This window comes from Oncorhynchus keta, chromosome 7, assembly GCF_023373465.1.
Source record: "Oncorhynchus keta strain PuntledgeMale-10-30-2019 chromosome 7, Oket_V2, whole genome shotgun sequence".
NCBI classification, from domain to species: Eukaryota; Metazoa; Chordata; class Actinopteri; order Salmoniformes; family Salmonidae; genus Oncorhynchus; species Oncorhynchus keta.
Genome location: NC_068427.1, coordinates 13,235,371 through 13,251,985, shown reverse-complemented (window position 1 = coordinate 13,251,985; position 16,615 = coordinate 13,235,371). Strand labels below are relative to the sequence as shown.

The window sequence follows — 16,615 nt, the reverse complement described above, 5'->3', positions numbered from 1 at the left end:
AAAGTGCCTGCTCGCACAACATTTGTCAACTGAATGGGCTGAGGTTTTCCAAGTCAATTTGTTACGTTGTATGTCTGTTTGACGAGGAAGGAACATTTCCCTTGGCTTTTGGCATTTGGTCCAGTACTGGTCATATTGGAAGTGCTCTTTTTTCACCTGTCGGCGGTAAATGCTAGAGGTCGACCGATTATGATTTTTCGACGCCGATGCCGATTATTGGAGAACCCAAAAAAAAGCCGATACCGATTAATCGGCCGATTTTAAAAACGTATTATTACAACAATTCTGAATGAACACTTATTTTAACTTAACATAATACATCAATAAAATCAATTTAGCCTCAAATAAATAATGAAACATGTTCAATTTGGTTTAAATAATGCAAAAACAAAGTGTTGGAGAATGATAGGAATTATAGGACTATTTCTCTCTATACCATTTGTATTTCATATACCTTTGACTATTGGATGTTCTTTTTGGCACTTTATTATTGCCAGTGTAACAGTATAGCTTCCGTCCCTCTTCTCGCCCCTACCTGGGCTCGAACCAGGAACACATCGACAGCAGCCACCCTCGAAGCAGCATTACCCATTGCTCCACAAAAGTCGCGGCTCTGCAAGGGGAACAACCACTCCAAGTCTCAGAGCGAGTGACGTTTGAAATGCTATTAGCGCGCACCCCGCTAACTAGCTAGCCATTTCACATCGGTTACACCAGCCTAATCTCGGGAGTTGATAGGCTTGAAGTCATAAACAGCTGAACTATCATCTCGAAAACAAGATGTTTATTCTTTCAGTGAAATACGGAACCGTTCCGTATTTTATCTAAAGGGTGGTATCCATCAGTCTAAATATTCCTGTTACATTGCACAACCTTCAATGTTATGTCATAATGACATAAAATTCTGGCAATTTAGGCTGCCCAAACTGTTGCATATACACTTGACTGCGTGCAATGAACACAAGAGAAGTGACACAATTTCAGCTAAATATGCAGGTTTAATAATATATACTTCTGTGTATTGATTTTAAGAAAGGCATTGATGTTTATGGTTTGGTACACATTGGAGCAACGATACGCACCGCATCGATTATATGCAACGCAGGACACGTTAGATAAACTAGTAATATCATCAACCATGTGTAATCACAACTAGTGATTATGATTGATTGATTGACTGTTTTTTATAAGATAAGTTTAATGCTAGCTTACAACTTATCTTGGCTTCTATTGCATTCGCGTAACAGGCAGGCTCCTCATGGAGTGCAATATAATCAGGTGGTTAGAGCATTGGACTAGTTAACTGTAAGGTTGCGAGATTGAATCCCCCGAGCTGACAAGGTGAACATCTGTCGTTCTGCCCCTGAACGAGGCAGTTAACCCAACGTTCCTAGGCCGTCATTGAAAATAAGAATGTTTTCTTAACTGACTTGCCTAGTTAAATAAAGGTGTAAAAAATAAATTGGCCAAATTGGTGACCAAAAATACCGATTTCCGATTGTTATGAAAACTTGAAATCGTCCCTAATTATTCGGCCATTCCGATGAATCGGTCGACCTCTAGTAAATGCTTTGCCAGACTTGTTCTTTAATTAAGTAGGCAGACTCTTAATGTCAGTGTTCAACAATTCCATCTTGTCCTTGAATAGCTCCTGGTGTCTCTACGTCCTGCTAAAGGATAAATGTCAGTAGAACCTGTGCAACCGACGCTGTATCAGTTTATGTTTATTTTAAATGAGAAGAAGACGGAAAAGAAAGTAGTCTCCCAAGAGATTTCAATTTATTAGCACAAGATCAAAGGATGACATCATACCAATGCTTAGTTCAGTGCCTTATCTCATGAAAGCTCATGTTTAGCGTTAGGCCTAGATGGGTGTTGGCCGGATTGAAAATCATTTTTCTCGTACAAAATTGTCCAGTAGCTATATTTTCAACAGGTCGGTTTCTTTTTGTTTGCAATGGACCACTGTCTTCTTGTTTTGAATGTCCTTATCATGGAACATGCTCCTATGCCATTGGAATTTGAAGTCGTCTGTTGATAGCTGGAGTGGGAGAGAAGCACCACGTGAAAGTTTGTGCTAGTAGAAACCCAATGCATATGCTGACTGGTGATGGCACAGCTAGCTGATGCAATGGAAATAGCTGATTACTTGCATATTTGCTTCTAGGAGTCACAATACATGCATAACATATGATCGATGGATATCGCCCATTGACACGTTTATGTTATGTGAAAACCGGTCATGAATCAGTATCCAAAAATCTTACCGCCAATGTTTGGAAATGTAATGTTGTTTAAAATATATATGTTTGTGTTTTGTGTGTAATTTGATTGGTCGGATGGCAGTGTTTGATTTATAGATTGGAAATAAAACAGAGGGTTATTTGTATTACTGGTTGTATTTCTCAGTGTTGTTTGTTTCTAGAACAATGTCTTCAGTTTGTTTTGCAACTGAGGTGTTGACGCAATGTCAAACCCTTCACTTCGGCACATATTTGACCAAGCAGGGACTGTGATTCAAGGTAGTCCATAAGACACTGTAGACCACCACCCACAGACATGCACCACCAACCACCACCTTGCATCTCCCCCAGCAAAGAATTTGGGCTTAAGGGTTGCGGTACCACCTGGTACCACTATTTATCCCAATTACATTTCCGACAAGGAACAGCATGCACCATAAATCAGGTTGTCAGAGAGAGACAATGAGAATTGTACATTCCAATTCGGACGGGTCTGACGGAGCGCTCTGCCTCTGAACTATGTTGCTTCAGTTGATATCTCCTGGAAAACGTCAGGGAAGGTAGAGTGGGGGTACCTTATCTCCTCAGATGCCACTCAGTGAGAACATCAAAAGGAAGCTTGGGATGAGTGTGCTGAGGGTTGTGTAACTGTTTTGAGGATGGCTGGCACGCTCATCTCCAGTCCCTGTCGATGCTGTTAACACCATGCTTCATCAATAAGAGACATTCCCAAACGCACCCAACACGGTTTAGATGTTTTGATAAGAGACACAAAGAGTTCCTACTATTTATTGGGCTAACTATTGAAGAGAGATGGAAAATTTGACAGGAAATGATTTCTTATTTCTGACCTAGTTTATGATGATCATGAAGAATTATGCACCTGGGGACGGAAGGTATTACAAAATAGGATTTGAGAATTGGTCTAAAATATGGAATGAAGATAACTTTGAAAGTTAACTTTAGTAATATTGTGTCTCCTGTATGAAGGTTGTGAGACAGGGCAGTTCCGGTGTGGGACAGGCCGATGCATCCCACAGCACTGGCATTGTGATGGAACGTTAGACTGTGTAGACGATTCTGATGAAGCTGACTGCCGTGAGTAACTTATTCCCTTACAGTTGACTGGGCTGAACACTGACCCTCTCACTTTACACTTTAACAGGATTTGTCCCATTTACTCACGTTTCCCTGTTAAAGAGCAGCAAAAGCGTTGCTTCGTATAAGCATCTTGTGTAAGAATCAACTGGCGTTGTCTTACTTAGACCTTCACCTACGTATTGAGTGTTGTTGCTGAGAGTGTGGAGACTAATATTGGATGTGCTGTGTGTGTCCTCAGCCCTTGTAACATGCGATGAGAGTCATTTCCAGTGCTTGAGTGACGGGGAGTGTGTCCCAGATGTCTGGGTTTGTGACGACGAAGAGGACTGTGAGGACGGCTCAGATGAGAGACACCACTGTCGTAAGTTCTCGCACTTTCTACAATAGAGGAAATCAATACACAAGTACTGTGTAGACCATACAGTGTACAACCTATTTTATTTAGAATTTTCACCAGTGTGACAGGTGCCACAAATGTTAACCCAAAAATGTACATTTACATTTTACATTTAAGTCATTTAGCAGACGCTCTTATCCAGAGCGACTTACAAATTGGTCCATTCACCTTATGACATCCAGTGGAACAGCCACTTTACAATAGTGCATCTAAATCAATGACAAAGGCAAATAAGGGGTTAGAGAAATGCTACACTTGTGGTTAAGTTGCTCCTCAATCTCTCTGCAGCTGGTAGGACGTGCTCCAGTGGGCAGTTCAGCTGCACCAATGGGGCCTGCATCCCAGGAGAGTACAGGTGTGACCGGCTGCCCGACTGCTCCGACGGGGCTGACGAGAGAGACTGCCGTAAGTTCCCCAGTGTGGCTTACTTACCTTCTTCCCTCAGGCTCCTGTGGCATTTTAATCAATTTGTAAGATTAAGAGGCTTGCTGACTGACAGAATGGCCACAATATGCTTCTTGTTGTCAGAGGTTGATTGCAGATTCCTTGGGGATTAGTCAAGCTGAAGTTCAGCTGCTATTCCATTATTGTGCCGAAATGTTAGACTCACAGCACTGCACACTTTGGTCATCTCACAATGGCAGAAAAAAAAGCCAAGGCTGTTTGTGGCGCTAATAGAAAACTTACTGTAAGTGTTTTATCCTCCCATTAGCTTTTAGCATTTTTTACAGGCCGAGCCTGTTTGCCATAATTACGTACAAAGCTTTATATTTCAGAGGTGAATTGTCAACGTGACTTCATGGGGGAGCATTTAAGGGTATATTTTCTACTGTTAATGAGATTAAAAGGGGGTTAGAGCTGCCAACGCAGCAGCTAAGTTAATGATCTGCTAGCAGCAGACTGTTACATTTGGCTAATTGCATAGTTGTGTTAGCACTTGAGTACTTGAGAACTGTATATAGGAATGCGTTAAGACTACTGACATTTGAGAAATTTCATGTTTGAGAAATGTTTAGGACGAGTAGAGACATTTGACATTTGAAAGGGAAAGCATTATGCACCTCTTTGAGGAAATGATTTGATGCTTATTCCTGATGTTCTTTGAATATTCCACATATGGGTTTGTTCTATGTCAGTCTGGTATGATTTGTCATGTTTATTTCCCTCTCAGACTACCCTGAGTGTACAGAGATGAGGTGTGCCAACAGTGCCTGTTATAACCGGACCCAGCACTGTGATCAGATCATGGACTGCCGTGACGGGTCAGACGAGGCGAACTGCAGTAAGTGTCCACTTCTGGCCGTGACTGGGGCTGTTACGGGGACCGTATTACCGCCACATTGCCGGTCACGAGTCGTGACGGCAGTCAAATTCCACGTGACCGTTTAGTCACGGTAATTATGATTCTCCAAGCTCTGATGCTGCTGATGGTCATTAGTAGCCTACCAAGCTTGCTAACTGCCTGGTACTCCGCACACTATTGTCCCTCTAATCACATCAATGCAAATGTATTCGACAATCTAATCATACATTTCATTAGAGCCCTTGAGCTCATGTTGCGCAACATTTCTATAGGCTATGTATTTGCGTGAGAAAACAGAGTGATGGTCTCTATTAAAAGAGGAGGATCCCATCAGCTTTCTATAGACTAGGCCTGCTATATTTATTTCTCAGCTTTCCTAATGTTAAGCACATTGCTTCTCTTTAAAACAGGAGTATAGCCTACCTGGCTGGCATGAAAATGAACCACGGGAAAAGGGTTCTTCATCCTCTATTTAAGTTCATAGATGACATGTATTTTGTTCCGCTGCCTCTATTTCGAGACAGGTGCATGATAATGGTGAATTATAACTAAAAACAAATTTCACACATATATTATTTTGTATATGTAAAGACAAGATTAAATCAAAAATAGTGTGATGGGTGACAATATTAGCTTATCACTTGTGAATGATGCCCAGCTTAAGGCAAACTGCGCATCTTTTTTTTGGTGACTTTTCAAATCATAGTCGCACACCTCATGTAGCCTAGCCGATGGGCCTATATGTTTTATAAGGTTTGTATCACAACTAAAGTGGCCAAATAACTTCTTAGCGTGTGAGTTTCAAGTTTGGGGAAGATCATTTTCACCATAAAAATGCACCTTTATAATAAAAGCATCACATGAATAATCACATTTGTGGTCACTTTTGAGAATGGTGTTTTCCTGCTAATGGAACATTTGCTCTTATAGCCTGCTGCTGTGTGCACATTGCTGCGCTTATAATGTGAAGAAACAGCCTAATAGTTTATCAACATTTTAAGCTAAACATTCTCATCGGTTGCATTAAGGCTCATTGCTTAAAACAGTTTTTTGATGCTAGTGGTTTGTATTAATTTGGGATCTATCGCATCGCACAACTGTCCCAGACTATGTTTAGAATATGTATTTCTCACACAGAATAAAATAGGTAAACCTTTGTACTATGAGGGATAGAAGATTGACATAGGCTAGTGCTTTTGCTGTTTGTTAGACTTACTCATCTTGTTGGCTAACGAAAAGTAAATGTGGACAGTTCTTCCAATATCTTCAATATGCGCCTCGGGAATTAGATAAGGACTCGAGCAGTTGCGTCCCCGATGTGTCTGTCTTCACTTGTGGCCTGTGAAAAAGGCCCAATCAAGTGACTGAGAGCAATGTGAATGGGAGGTGCTTAACTGTAAATTAAGCATATAGGTTTCTTTGTTAACCGCTCAACACAGAGTAGCCGCATGCGCACGCTCACTCAAATCATTTGGAGAAAATATCCTTTCTATTTTCATTCAGCTTTGTTCATTTGTGTTCTTCATACGATAAAACAATATAAAATAATGCCACGGAATTCTAAGCAAATCTTGTCTGCTAAATTAACTAGTGTTGCCCACAGCCATATGGCATAGCCAGATCAGGACCTAACATGAGGACAACTCAGACAATGCTATTCTGTTCTTCTGAAATAGACTACATAGACCTGTCTAAAATAAATAATGGATTTATTGTTATGGTGTAGGCTATATTACGTGGATTTATTCGACTTACATTTTTTTTAGATGTTCCAAAGGTCTGCATCAGTGTGTGAAAGCCAGGAGATGCTAAATGTGTTTATGTTAATTAACGGTCACTTACCGTGAGACCAGCAGTTATCTGCTTGACAATCGCCGGCTGACAAAATTGTATGACCGCTGTGACGCATGACCACATATTTAACCAGGCCCTCGTCCGGTCAGTTTAGCAGGGGTAAGATGAAAAACGGACACATACAGACAGTCACTGAAGGGGTTTTGTGTCTGTTTTATTCAGCACAGCACTGCAGCAGTGGCCTGTTCCAATGCGGAAACGGAGAGTGTGTCCCTCAACGCTATGTCTGTGACCATGACGACGACTGTGGAGACAGGAGTGATGAACAGAGCTGCAGTGCGTACCTCTACCCTCCTCGCACCACTACTGCTATCTGTCAACCCATAGTCTGCACCTCTAATCTTTACTCCTCACCCAGATAGTTTCTCCCCCTAATTTGGACTTAATCTGACCTTTTCGATGTGCTTCTCTCTCTCTCTCTCTCTCTCTCTCTCTCTCTCTCTCGTCTCTCGCCCTCCCTCCATGTAGCCTATCCGGCTTGCAGAGGGAGCTACTTCACGTGCCCCAGCGGTCGCTGTGTTCACCAGGTCTGGCTTTGTGACGGGGAAGACGACTGTGAAGACAATGCAGATGAGAAAGGCTGTGGTATGGATGCTACAGAGTGACAGCTCCCCTTCTTCTTGACACATTTCTAATATTGGACCCAAAACCCTGACAAAGAAACAGTAAGCGGGTTCAGTAGAAGCACACTTGAAGGAGTGAGAAACACTGCTTTGTCGAAACCTGATTCACCTCTGGTCTCCGTGGTTGGTATGGGCTAGGCTCTGTGCTCCTTAAAGTGTGGTAGTCAAATCCCTCTTTGATCGCTCACCCCTCCAAAAGAGCTTTAGAATTCTTCAAAAGATATTCAAGTTACGGGAGTTAGTGTCCTTGCCTGTTTTTAAGACTCTGATCGACAACACTGTTTGCGATCGCCGCAGTTGTTTCTAATCTTGAATCGTGTCTGTAACTTGTGATGCTTTTGTGTGTATTTTGTATTTTACTTTCTATTTTTACACGCTGCTATTTCCCTGTTTTGCCTTCTTGTCACTACGCCCTCGCAAAATAGGTTTTTAACCTCAATGTATCTTACCTGGTTAAATAAAGGTTAAATATATATATATATATATTTTTCCCCCTCCTCACACGAAGAGTGTTTTTGGAGAATGGGCTGCAGAATCCTCCAATAAGGCTGCTGTCTTCAATGCACACCTCACACATGGTTGCTGTTTTCTCAAAGCAAGCCAATGAAGATGACTTTGTTCTCTCTGCAGACTCTGTATCACGCGAGTGCTATCCTGGAGAATGGCCCTGTCCATCCTCAGGCCTGTGTATCCCAATGGACCAACTGTGTGATGGGACAGCCCAATGTCCAGATGGAGAGGATGAGGCCAACATCACTGCAGGACGCAATTGCAGTCAGTAACAATTACAACCAGTTTAAAGTGCATGCGCTCACGCACATACGTCATTTTGAGAAGTGACATTGGGAGTCATGTGTGTCTGTCTGTGATGGTCAGGTATCTGGAGGTGTGCTTCTCTGAGCTGTGAGCATCGCTGTCATGCGTCTCCTGAGGGAGGAACCTGCTCATGTCCTTCTGGGTATACTGTCAACAACAATAACAGCCGCTCTTGTATCGGTAAATACTGGTAAATTCACTCCGTTACAGTACATTGAAAGAACTGGAATCGCAGGCTACTAGAGGTAGAATATTGGATGTGTGCTTTGAATTATTCCGTTTTTTTTTCTTATTTCATTGTGAAGACTTTGACGACTGTCAGATGTGGGGCGTCTGCGACCAGCTCTGTGAAGACCGGATGGGAACCCACCGCTGCAGCTGTCGAGAGGGCTATTTCCTGGAGCAGCACCGATACTGCAGAGCTAACACCTCAAGTGAGTGGCCAGTGTTGAGCTTCAATATACTTCAACATATCAAAGTCATTCCTGCTGGCTAGAGGCCCTCAGCCCCTCCACCCAGCCTCCCGTCTGCCAGCCTCTGTCCGCCTGCTCTGCTTTCTGGTGCATTGTTGCACACTGAGTTATTTCTGTGTCTGTGGACCCCTCTGACTTTGAGGCCAGCAGCAAGGAGGGATTTGCTGTGTTAATAATACAGATCAAATTATTTTGACCATTTGGGTTTCTAAAAATGACATAAAATGAAAAATCTTACTAAAGGTATTCAAATTATAAGATTTGAATCAACCCAATAGTATGGCTTCAAAACTGACAGACTAAAATGTATTTTTATTTATTTTCTGTTTTCCACTGCTGTGTAAATGAATGAATGATTATACAGTATATACAGTCAAAAAACAACTGCTTAAACAGCATATGACAGGTGTTTATACGAGATGATGAAATGTTTGAGCATGTTGTCTTACGGATTGCCTTGCCTACTGTCTGTAGCTAGCGTAGCCTCGCTGGTGTTCTCCAATGGCCAAGACCTGCTGATTGGTGACATCCATGGACACAGCTCTCGCACCCTGGTCCATTCCCAGAACAGAGGAGTCCCTGTCGGGGTGGACTTCCACTACCTCCTCAATAGAGTCTTCTGGACGGATACTATTCAGAACAAGGTAATACTGGCATTAAAATACTTCACATGAGTGGTTCCTGTGCATCAGTGCATCGTTAGAATTACATGTACAGTGGACCGTAGTTACAGTCCACAGGATAGAAAGGCTTATTGTTTGAGGAAATGCTTGAGTTGTACAGGAACCTGTACCCCCCCCTCAAAGGAGAGGGAATACTTTGTCAGATCTGTTAAGATACCGCCACTGTTAATACTGTACAAATGGTAGACCTGCCGGCTCCCAAATGGCTGGGTCATAATGAAGGGGAAGTAGGTTGGAAATGGAATCCAAAATGTCTAATCTGGAAAACTGTCTGATATGCTGGTACGATGTTCGCATAGCTCAGTGTAATTTTTGCAACCCGATCGTGTTCAAAGTAATCGTGCAGTATTTGTTTTCACCGAGTCCACCCTGTTATATGCATTCTTTGGCCAGCTCAAAGGGCTTTGTTCAGCATCTTGGCTTCTGTATGGTTTGAACCCCAGCCATGAGGCTGAAAAGCAGGGACATACCAGCAGTGGGGTATCTGTGTAGATCAGTCACCTCCATGGCGGAATGTCAGCGTATTTAAATTGGGGGGGACCACAAACAGGCCATGTGAACTTACTAGGAAGGTTAAACTAGCAGGCTACTTCCACATATTCAGTTTCTCTTTAAACAGGTCAGCTGAAAATCCTGCTTTTTAGACGTCTGGGTCTTGTTTCAAACGAGCCAGAGCTGTAAAGAGCACTATCCCTTCTGAGGTGCCAAGGCTTCAAGCCTGAGAAACTGGTGCCATCTTGGAATCAGTAGGGTAGAGGTTTCACAATACTATCCGACAGCACCGCTCAAATGCTACTAGACAGACAAGATGGAAGTCAGACAAGCAACCAAAGCCCAGCCTTAATGACAGTCATTTCCTTCTCATATTGAGGTATTATGGTGACATATCCCTGTTTTTCGGACTGTCTCTTTTTATTTTATATCTCCGTGAATTTCCGGAGCCTTAACCACCAAAGAGCTAATCTCTTAGCAACAATGCTTTCTTTTGTGGCCAGGTGTTTTCGGTGGATATGGACGGTTCCAATATGCAGGTGATTTTAAATGTATCAGTTGACTACCCAGAGAACCTAGCCGTGGACTGGGTGAACAATAAGCTGTATGTGGTGGAGGCCAGCGTCAACCGGATTGACATGGTGGACTTTGACGGGAATAACCGGGTGACGCTGATCGCAGAGAATCTGGGAAACCCCAGAGGGCTGGCCGTGGACCCAACTGTGGGGTGAGTTGAGGGGACCTCCTCTATCCTCCATCCCTCTATCTATCTGTCTCTCTCTCATGCTGTACCGATAGGGAGTAATGAGTGTGTTCGATTCGCAGATTTTCCTGGCGGATTAGTGAGCAGTATTAAAAGTGATGAGCCTCATTGTAATCCAATAGTGTGGTTCCAGAGTGGAGCCTGGGCCAGGTGGCTACAGGTGAATTGGGAAGTGAGGCTAAATGTACACACTTGTTCTACCTCGGTGGGATTTAGGGCTGGCCCTCCTGTAAGACCGGGAACAAAGACAGTGGAGGATGTGTCTGTTTCAAATTCAATTAAAAAAGGAAATCCGCTTATGTATCACCTTTTGTTGAGTTGCAGTCCTGGTCGTTTTATAGCTAAAAGGATGGATAACTTTGCTGCTATGGAATCCAGTTCACCGATGTTCAATATTGCATCCAGTACATGAATCAAATCAAATTGTATTTGTCACATGCTTCGTAGACAAGCTTCGTAGTCTACACGTAGGTGCAGACGAACAGTGAAATGCTTGCTTACGGGTACTTTTTCAACAATGCAGGAGTTCAAAATAAGATTTGAAAAAATCAAATAAAAAATGTAAATGGTGAAATGAGGACACAGTGGAAAAAATAAAGACTAAAAATAACATGGCTATACACCGAGTGAACAAAACATTAAGAACACCTGCTCTTTCCATGACAGACTGACCAGGTGAATCCAAGTGAAAGCTATGATCCCTTATTGATGTCACTTGTTAAATCCACTTTAATCAGTGTAGATGAGGGGAGGAGACGGGTTAAAAGAAGGACTTTTAAGCTTTGAGACCATTCAGACATGGATTGCCTTGAAAGAGTTAAGTGCCTTTGAACGGAGTATGGTAGTAGGTGCCAGGTGTACCGGTTTGTGTGAAGAACTGCAACGCTGCTGGGGGTTTTCACGCTCAACAGTTTCCCGTGTGTATCAAGAATGGGCCATCACCCAAAGGACATCCTGCCAACTTGACACAACTATGAGAAGCATTGTAGACAACATGGGCCAGCATCCCTGTGGACACCCTGTCCATGCCAAGACAAATTGAGTCTGTTCTGAGGGCAAAAGGGGGTGCAACTCAATATTAGGAAGGTGTTCCTAATGTTTTGTACACTCAGTGTATTTAGGGAGTAGAAAATAACATGGCTATATATACAGGGATTACCAGTACCAGTCGATATGCAGGGGTACGAGGTGTGTGAGTGTGTGAGATTGTGGCGTCAGTATGCATTTGTGTGCATGTTTTGTTTGTGTGGGTGTAGGTACAGTTGAAGTCGGAAGCTTACATACACCTCAGCCAAATACATTTAAACTCTGTTTTTCCACAATTTCTGACATTTAATCAGAGTAAAAATTATCTGTATTAGGTCTTTGTTCCATGTGCAGTTGCAAACTGTAGTCTGGCTTTTTTATGGCGGTTTTGGAGCAGTGGCTTCTTCCTTGCTGAGCTGCCTTTCAGGTTATGTCGATATAGGACTTGTTTTACTGTGGATATAGATACTCTTGTACCTGTTTCCTCCAGCATCTTCACAAGGTAATTTGCTGTTGTCTGGGATTGATTTGCACTTTTCGCACCAAAGTACGTTCATCTCTAGGAGACAGAACGTGTCTCCTTCCTGAGCGGTATGATGGCTGCGTGGTCCCATGGAGTTTAAACTTGCGTACCATTGTTTGTACAGATGAACGTGGTACCTTCAGGCGTTTGGAAATTGCTCCCAAGGATGAACCAGACTTGTGAAGGTCTACCAAAACATTTCTGAGGTCTTGGCTGATTTCTTTTGATTTTCCTATGATGTCAAACGAAGAGGCACTGAGTTTGAAGATAGACCTTGAAATACATCCACAGGTACACCTCCAATTGACTCAAATGATGTCAATTAGCCTATCAGAAAAATCCAGAAAAGGCCATGACATTCTAAAGCCATGACATAATTTTCTGGAATTTTCCAAGCTGTTTAAAGGCACAGTCAACTTAGTGTATGTAAACTTCTGACCCACTGGAATTGTGATACAGTGAATTATAAGTGAAATAATCTGTCTGTAAACAATGCACGAAGTAGATGTCCTAACTGACTTGCCAAAACCATAGTTTGCTTACAAGACATTTGTGGAGTGGTTGAAAAATTAGTTTTACTGACTCCAACCTAAGTGTATGTAAACTTCCGACTTCAACTGTATTGTGTGTATGTATGTTAGGGTGTAAGTGTAATTAAGAGTCCAGTGTGTGTGAGTATAGAGTAAGTGCAAGAGAGTTAGTGCAAGAAAGGGTCCATGCAGGTAGTCTGGGTAGCCATTTCATTAGCTATTTATCGTTCTTGTCTTGTGGCTTGGGGGTAGAAGCTGTTCAGGGTCCTGTTGGTTCCCGACTTGGTGCACGGGTACTACTTGCCATGCGGTAGCAGAGAGAACAGTCTGTGGCTTAGGTGTCTGGAGTCTTTGACAATTTCTAGGCAACCTACTGTACTGTTAACCCGTACCTAATCTGTGCCAAAACACATTTTCTTCACAGGTTCCTGTTCTTCTCAGACTGGGACTCTCTGAATGGAGAGCCAGGTTTGGAGCGGGCTTACATGGATGGCACCAATCGCTATGGGATCATCAGGACTAAATTGGGCTGGCCAGCAGGGATCACACTGGATATTGATGCTAAGCGAGTCTACTGGGTCGACAGCCGCTACGACTATATTGAAACCACCACATATGATGGGCTTCATAGGTAAGCATACCAGATATATTCCTTATGAAAGGGCTCAAATGTGATGTTTTTTGGCCAAATGTCTGGAGAGACCAAATGTAAGAAGTCATAACAATGCCGTTTCCCTGTCTATCACAATGGAAAATGTACAGTCTGCTCAGGGTATTCTCTCCACCTTTCAGGAAAACAGTGGTCCATGGAGGTGCTGTGATCCCCCATCCCTTTGGCATCAGTCTGTTTGAGCACACTGTGTATTTCACTGACTGGACCAAGATGGCCGTGATGAAAGCCAACAAGTTCAGTGACACAAACCCTCAGGTGGTCTACACCACATCTCAGACCCCACACGGAGTGCAAGTGGTACACCAACTGAGACAACCGTATGGTAAGCACGTCACTTGGTACAACCACTCCGCTGATCTGCCCCACTTCTGTATGTTCTGTCAGTGGCTGAGCGTTTGTGTTGTGTTCACAGTGGCTAACCCTTGCGGGGTAGACGGGGACGGCTGTGAGCAGATCTGTATTCTAAGCCACAGGTCAGACAACCAAGGGCTGGGCTACCGCTGCAGGTGTCGCATGGGCTACGACCTGCATGCTGACGGCAAGAGATGTGTTGGTAAGGCCAACACACAAACCTTGTTTCGTTTTTTTCCCTATTAACATTGGACTTGGTACACTTCAATGTGCTGTGTCCTTTATACTGTGAGTGCCCATGTGGTGTGACATATGAGGTAGAAGATCTGGAGGTTCATGGTGGATGTCTTCTTCTCACTCGCTAGCGGTGAGGCAGTTCCTTCTCTTCTCCAGCCAGCTGGCTGTCCGAGGCATCCCCTTCAACCTGTCCTCTCAGGAGGATGTCATCCTTCCTGTCACTGGAACGCCCTCCTACTTCGTTGGGGTGGACTTCAGCGCAGAGGACGATGCCATCTTCTTCTCAGACACGGCCAAAGACATCATCTACAAGCAGAAAGTAGATGGCACCGGTGAGAGCGGCCTACATTTATTTGATTGGATTGATGACTCGATACTGTATATTAAGAATCAAACATCAAATTTTCTGTTAAATATATTTTCATAACTGAATTTGGAGTTCATTATTACTGAATGCTTTTTTTTTCATTTTTAGAATGTGAGGAATACTTTTTTGTAACCATGGTTACATCCCCACATATATCCTTTCAAGCAGAGAGCTCAAGCATGTGATCCAGCCAAGCTTATACCGGCAGTTAGGGGAGTGCCTTATGGAGCCGGGTAGTGCAGTGGGGGAGGGAGGGGAGAGGGAGGGAGGGAGGGAACGGGCAGGAGCATGGACAGCAGTGAAACTATCACGTAACAGCTCAAAGTCAGGCTCCAGAATGTGATAAAACAAACACTGGGAACATAATTAATACAAGTTGTCGAAGATTCAATATTTATCTTCCAACTTCCATGTAAAATAAGTTACTAATGTGGTAAAGAAATGACAGTAGAAAATGAAACCACAATCTGTACTGATCAGTGGTGTTGTTTTTGCAACATAGGGTTGACCAGCCCTAGTTTTCTCTGTCAGGCCTACATAGCACAAATGCAAGCTGACAGTCTATTTACTTAAATGTGTTCCTCTTTCATCTCCGTATGAAATGGCGGTGTCACCGCTTTGATCTGCACAGGCAGGGAGGTGCTAGCTGCCAATAGAGTGGACGGCGTGGAGGACTTGGCTTACGACTGGATTTCAAAGAACCTCTACTGGACGGACCCGCGCTTCAGGAGCATTTCAGTCATGAAGGTGGCCGATCAGTCCAGGAGAGCCATCATACGCAACCTGAACAACCCACGGTCCATCGTGGTACACCCTGTGATTGGGTGGGTAAATACAGCTGGGCTGGACCTCAAGGGGGGGGTCAGGGGGGAGGCCTGGCGCCACTTCCAGCCTTAATGTTGCAACAAAAACAAGAGAGAGGCAGGGAGAGCAGATATGATAGGGTTATATATCTTTGTTGATGCTTGAAGAATGCTGACTTTACCGATGAATACATGCTTTTTACAGCATAATATCCCAATGTTTGATTCTATTCAGTTCATTAATATAAATGCTGATCGGATTATATTTGTTTGAGATTCATTTAAAGGACCATAGGATGTCAAAGGGAGACAAAGACAGTGTGTGAAATCGGTCAAGTACTCCAATGTCCTGGGCATGCACAATTTAGTGAGGGCATTAGCCAGACCCAGCAGGGCTCGGAGGCCCATGTTTTCATCCTGGATCCCTGCCTCTTAAGAACATGAAAAAAAAGCATGCGCAAACTGAGCAGTTGTGTCTAGTCACACCTAGTATAATGCGAGAGGTACCGACCCATTCACAGATTGTTCGCACTTTAAATCCTAAACCTGATAAAAGGACTCTTTATTTAGTGCTAGTGGGACATTTCCAATAGCTTCAAAGTCATAAGGCCTCTGAGTCCAACAGCCTAGATTAGTGCTGCATGAAGGCTGGTATTGTAGTGAACACTAAGAACTTGGCTTAAACGGAAAAAGCCCTGGGGAGCTCTGAAATAAACGGTCTATATTTCTCACTTCATAAAAGATTTTGAAGTGGACCTAAAGCCAGAGTCTACTTCGGTTGAGGTGAAAAAGACACTATGATCTTTTTCCATATAAGTGTGAGTGTTGGTTAATGTGTATGTTTTTATTTGGCAGGTATATTTTCTGGACCGACTGGTACCGTCCAGCGAAGATTATGAGGGCCTGGTGTGATGGGTCACATGCCCTGTCGATTGTGAACACTACTCTTGGCTGGCCCAACGGCCTGGCTATCGACTGGAGGTGAGCCAATGGTCCCAGAGCCTAGCAGGACCAAAGAAATGGCCTCACAATACGCCATTCTTCATCTTCCAGTTGCACTCAGTCAAAAAACAAACAAATAGCAGTTTCATTCATAACAAATCCGATGCATAGGTTTGACTTAGGTTTGAAATTGTGACACTATGTGCATTGTAAGCTATTAGCTGGTCAAAGTGAGGCTGCATGAAAAGTGGAATACTGTTAATATAACTGTATGTTAGTGTGGTTCTTAGTGAATTTATGTTCATCACGGAGCTCATCTTCATTTCCTGCTGTCCAGCAAAATTCTCAGCGACAAAAAGGTGATCAAATTAAGATCCGACGTCTGTAAGATCTCATTAAGCCTCTTATCAGACTG

General features: G+C 43.2%; 1 protein-coding gene across 5 annotated transcripts in view; it reads left to right on the top strand.

The window, feature by feature from the left end:
- The window catches only part of lrp2a (low density lipoprotein receptor-related protein 2a), a 69,056-nt gene that overhangs the window by 5,498 nt on the left and 46,943 nt on the right, over positions 1-16,615 (top strand). For all 5 annotated transcript variants that reach the window (XM_052522001.1, XM_052522000.1, XM_052521999.1 and 2 more), the window contains exons 2-18: positions 3,234-3,341; positions 3,583-3,705; positions 4,030-4,146; positions 4,913-5,023; positions 7,061-7,174; positions 7,367-7,483; positions 8,152-8,295; positions 8,398-8,517; positions 8,643-8,771; positions 9,285-9,454; positions 10,489-10,712; positions 13,252-13,458; positions 13,620-13,822; positions 13,913-14,053; positions 14,217-14,420; positions 15,087-15,279; positions 16,114-16,239. In XM_052522001.1, the coding sequence (XP_052377961.1) occupies positions 3,234-3,341; positions 3,583-3,705; positions 4,030-4,146; positions 4,913-5,023; positions 7,061-7,174; positions 7,367-7,483; positions 8,152-8,295; positions 8,398-8,517; positions 8,643-8,771; positions 9,285-9,454; positions 10,489-10,712; positions 13,252-13,458; positions 13,620-13,822; positions 13,913-14,053; positions 14,217-14,420; positions 15,087-15,279; positions 16,114-16,239 (2,551 nt within the window). The remainder of the gene's footprint in view (positions 1-3,233; positions 3,342-3,582; positions 3,706-4,029; positions 4,147-4,912; positions 5,024-7,060; positions 7,175-7,366; positions 7,484-8,151; positions 8,296-8,397; positions 8,518-8,642; positions 8,772-9,284; positions 9,455-10,488; positions 10,713-13,251; positions 13,459-13,619; positions 13,823-13,912; positions 14,054-14,216; positions 14,421-15,086; positions 15,280-16,113; positions 16,240-16,615) is intronic.